The sequence below is a fragment of the Cynoglossus semilaevis genome, unplaced genomic scaffold (genome assembly GCF_000523025.1).
Source record: "Cynoglossus semilaevis isolate Cse_v1.0 unplaced genomic scaffold, Cse_v1.0 scaffold1525, whole genome shotgun sequence".
Taxonomy (NCBI): Eukaryota; Metazoa; Chordata; class Actinopteri; order Pleuronectiformes; family Cynoglossidae; genus Cynoglossus; species Cynoglossus semilaevis.
The window spans coordinates 37,607-41,752 of NW_007585153.1; the positions used below are offsets into that span (position 1 = coordinate 37,607).

The 4,146-nt window shown below is 44.7% G+C and overlaps 1 protein-coding gene and 1 long non-coding RNA gene across 2 annotated transcripts; one reads left to right on the forward strand and one right to left on the reverse strand.

The window, feature by feature from the left end:
• Positions 1–16: 16 nt before the first annotated feature.
• LOC112486588 (uncharacterized) lies at positions 17–3,274 on the reverse strand. Its single transcript, XR_003049091.1, has 4 exons — positions 3,198–3,274; positions 1,524–1,635; positions 681–1,158; positions 17–238 (listed from the first exon to the last, which is right to left on the reverse strand). It is a non-coding gene; the product is annotated as an uncharacterized LOC112486588 (long non-coding RNA).
• On the forward strand, positions 2,994–4,111 carry LOC103398915 (LIM homeobox transcription factor 1-beta.1-like). Its single transcript, XM_008337668.3, has 2 exons — positions 2,994–3,384; positions 3,915–4,111. Exons 1-2 carry the CDS (start codon positions 3,246–3,248, stop codon positions 4,103–4,105), a joined length of 330 nt encoding a protein of 109 aa, XP_008335890.2. The 5' UTR covers positions 2,994–3,245; the 3' UTR covers positions 4,106–4,111.
• Positions 4,112–4,146: the final 35 nt, after the last annotated feature.

The window sequence follows — 4,146 nt, forward strand, 5'->3', positions numbered from 1 at the left end:
CCAGCTAAAGGGGAATTCCTGACGCAACCTCCAGGGCGAGACTAGAAAACACCCTGGGAAGAGTTCAGATGTTTGACACCGATCCTCCGGTTGTTGTCGTTACTGTGTGTTTTTGAAGTCTCTTCATGGAGACAGGAAGTAGAGACTGTGCAGTGTGGACGACGGCTCTGCTGGAGTCACAGACGGTGAACGGTCACAGACGGCGAACGGTCACAGACGGCGAACGAATAAGGTTCAACTTCAAAAGTCAGAAACAGAGCGAAAACAAAAGGTTAAAATAGTCGTATTAACAACAGTGAAGATGAAGAAGACACAGACAGGCCCTGACATCACAGACAAACACTGACATCACAGACAAACACTGACATCACAGACAGACCCTGACATCACAGACAAACACTGACATCACAGACAAACACTGACATCACAGACAAACACTGACATCACAGACAAACACTGACATCACAGACAAACACTGACATCACAGACAGACCCTGACATCACAGACAAACACTGACATCACAGACAAACACTGACATCACAGACAAACACTGACATCACAGACAAACACTGACATCACAGACAAACACTGACATCACAGACAAACACTGACATCACAGACAAACCTTGACATCACAGACAGACCCTGACATTACAGACACAGACAGTAGGTCACCTACAGACACCAGTAGTTAGCCTGTAGTTAGCAACAGTAGCTAGTAAAGCAGAGCAGGTCAGGTGTAGTTAGTGACGTCATCAGTGACGTCAGTGGAGTTGAATCAGAATCATCTGCTGTCACCGTTGATGATAAACTGTCCGGGTCAGAACATCTGACCCCTGCTGGACCACGGCCTCCTCTGCATCTTAGTCAGTACGTCTTCATTGTTAGTTACAGTTTTGATGACGTGAAAAGTTCTCTGGGTTCTGTGGTAGAACCCGGTCCACTTCACGACAACACGTCCCACCGATCTGTGGTGGATTGATCACGTCTTCTTAATCGGTGTTTCTGTACTTTTTGTTTTGTCAAAAGCGCTGCTTTTCCCTCAATGGCCGACAGAGGGCAGCGTGCTCGGTCTGCTCTCCGTCCGTGCTGGACTTCTGTGGACGCCGTGAAGCTGCAACATGAGTGGAATCACAGTGGGATCAGACCCGGAGACGCTGTCGTAGTGAAAAAAAAAATATTATTATTATTATTATTAAATGATAACAATAATAATACTAATAATAATTGACGGGTGTTATTATTGCTGATAAATAAATCCAGCTGATTCTAAAACTGAGTTAAAAACACTGTTTTAAAACAATACATTTATGGACAACTCCGTTCAAATGTCTCTTCTTCTTCGTGTTATTTTAAACTAAAAAATAATGTTCTTCGTGTTTTATTTTGCTGCTGAATAATCAGTATTTCTCTCTGTCTGTCTCTTCCTATGTTTAAAAACACAGCCAACACCTCTGTTTGTTCGGGTTTATTTTGTTGGGTTTTTTGGGTTTTGTTTTTTTCATGGGCTCTGACTCCTCACTCATCTCATCATCGTCGTCGATCCTCGGCAGAGAAACGAGTCTGATCGAAATCTGTTCACTCCTGAAATCCTGTCCTTTCTGCTCCGAGGCCGTGACTGAACTCGACGGTTTCTGTGATTGGATCATTTGTCAGACGATCAGGAGAAGAAGAAAACAAAAAACAAAAAAACATTTTCTTTCTAAAACTGCAGGATATAATAATCACCTCGTTAATTTTATTATTCTGCAGAAAACATCGAACAACCGAAAAAATCACGGGGTTTTTTTGTTTTGTTTTTTTTGTCTATTCCTGATTTTTTTCTTCTCAGTAATTTTTGTGTGGCTCGTTGTCCTCAGATGGACACGATGTCCTCCTCGGACAGGCCGCTGTTATCACCGCCAGGTGCGTCAGTTAAAACAGGAGAGCGGGAACAATACACAAAGACAGGGAGAGAGAGCCGTAGAGAGAGAGAGAGAGAGAGAGAGGGTCTCACACCTGAAGCCAATCACAGCTCAGTCTGACTAAAACACTCCAGTGACACCGACTCCAACCTGGGAGCAAATATCTGCTCATGACGATGGTGTTCAAGCCGTGGCCCGGGCCCCGCTACGTCACAGAGCGTCTTTAAATCTCACTGGCTGGAAATTCAGCATCAGAAAAAAAAAAAAAATTTATATTTTTTTTTTTCTTTGATTAGAAAATTATATATTTTTACTACAAAATGTCGATTTAATTTTATCAAATTAAATCGTCATTTAACGTATGAATATATTTGAAAAAATACTTCATGGAGTATTTTTATCTACGTCACACATATATGTGCGTTTGAATTGTTTTGTATTTTAAAGGAGCAGTAAAAAAAACTACAGTAATACTGTATCATAAAGTATTGTTGTTGTGGAATAACTATATAAATCTATATGTTTATATAGATTATGAATGATAATAATGATATGATGATGGACTGTGTTTTATTATTATTATTGTTATTATTGTTGTTATTATTGTGGGGTCATTCCAGTGCTGTGTAAAACTCTTATTTCCCTCTTGTCTTCTTCTCTGTGGACTGTGTGTGTGTGTGTGTGTGTGTGTGTGTGTGTTGTTATTGGACTGCTCTCTGCTCCAATAGCATCCCAACGGCAGTGAATGGAGAGTGAAGACGAAGTGTGGCCGAGCAGGAGTGGGAGGATCCACGGCTTCAATCTCGAGCTCAGACTTTCCAGCGACAGGAGCCTCAAACTGAGAGACGACTTCCACTGCACACACACACACTCACACACACACACACACACACCGACACCGACACCGACCGACCGACGCTCTCACTGGATTTCCTGTCAACATCGTCGCACTTTGACTCTGAACACTTCGTGAAGCCGTGAAGATTTTTTCCTCATTTTTCCCCGTGTCGAACAACAAGAAGGAGAAGGAGAAGAAGAAGGAGGAGGAAAACGTCCCTGTCGTCGCTCTTGACTGATAACAGGTGACACTTTACTCTCTCTCCCTCTGTCCCTCTGTCCTCCCTGTCCCCTCTGTGGCCCCCGGTCCCAGGTTCAGACTCCTTTTATTCCTCCGAGCATCAGAGAGTTTTTTTGTTCTTTCTGTTCTTTTTGTTCTTTTTGTTCTTTCACTTTGTCCCGTTGCTGCAGCCCGCGCGCGTGTGTGTGTGTGTGTCACTGAGAGTGTCGTGTACCTGTGTCCCCTGTCCCCCTGTCCACTGTCTCCTCACCGTCTTCCTCTCATGGACTCTGCAACAGGTCGGCTGTCAGTGCAGCGCCGCGCCGCGGGAGAAGAGTCCGAGACGAGCAACATGTTGGACGGCATCAAGATTGAAGATCACCCGCTGCGGTCGGGACAGGCCACGCTGGGAGTCCTCCTCGGTGGGTCCTCTTTTTATCTGAATTATTATTATTTTTTTACCTTTGATATTTAAGTGACGTCACTGAGGGACTTGAACCGGAGCCGCCGCCGCCGCCGCTGCCGCTGCTGCTGCCGGGCCGAGGCAGAGCTGCCGTGTGTGGAACAGGTTTCATGAATGAATGCGCTGCACGGAGGGGGAGATATAACACACACACACATATATAAATATATCTGTAAATATATCTGTAAATATATATATATGTGTGTGTGTGTAAATCCAGCCGCTCCTTCTACTAATTCTACTGATTCTAAATCATCATTTAATTCATTAAAATACAGACAATAATTTAATATTTATTTCCAACCCGAGACCCCGAGCTGTGCCACCACTAATATATATATAAATACATGTAGACATATATATATATATATATATATAAATTGTACAGCTCATCTCCACGGTCCGTGTCTGATCCACGGCCTCGGCTGGTGCCGTCTGTTGCCGTCTGTTGCCGCCTCCTGACGGGTCCGTGTGTGTGTGTGTCCACAGGGGCAGAGTGCCACCACCCGTCGGTGTGTGAGGGGTGTCAGCGGCCCATCTCCGACCGCTTCTTGATGAGAGTCAACGAGTCGTCGTGGCACGAGGAGTGTCTGCAGTGCACGGTGTGTCAGCAGCCTCTGAGCACCAGCTGCTACTACAGAGAGAGGAAACTTTACTGCAAACACGACTACCAACAGTAAGTCACCTCCGTCTCAACAGACCCACAGACCCCCCCCCCACA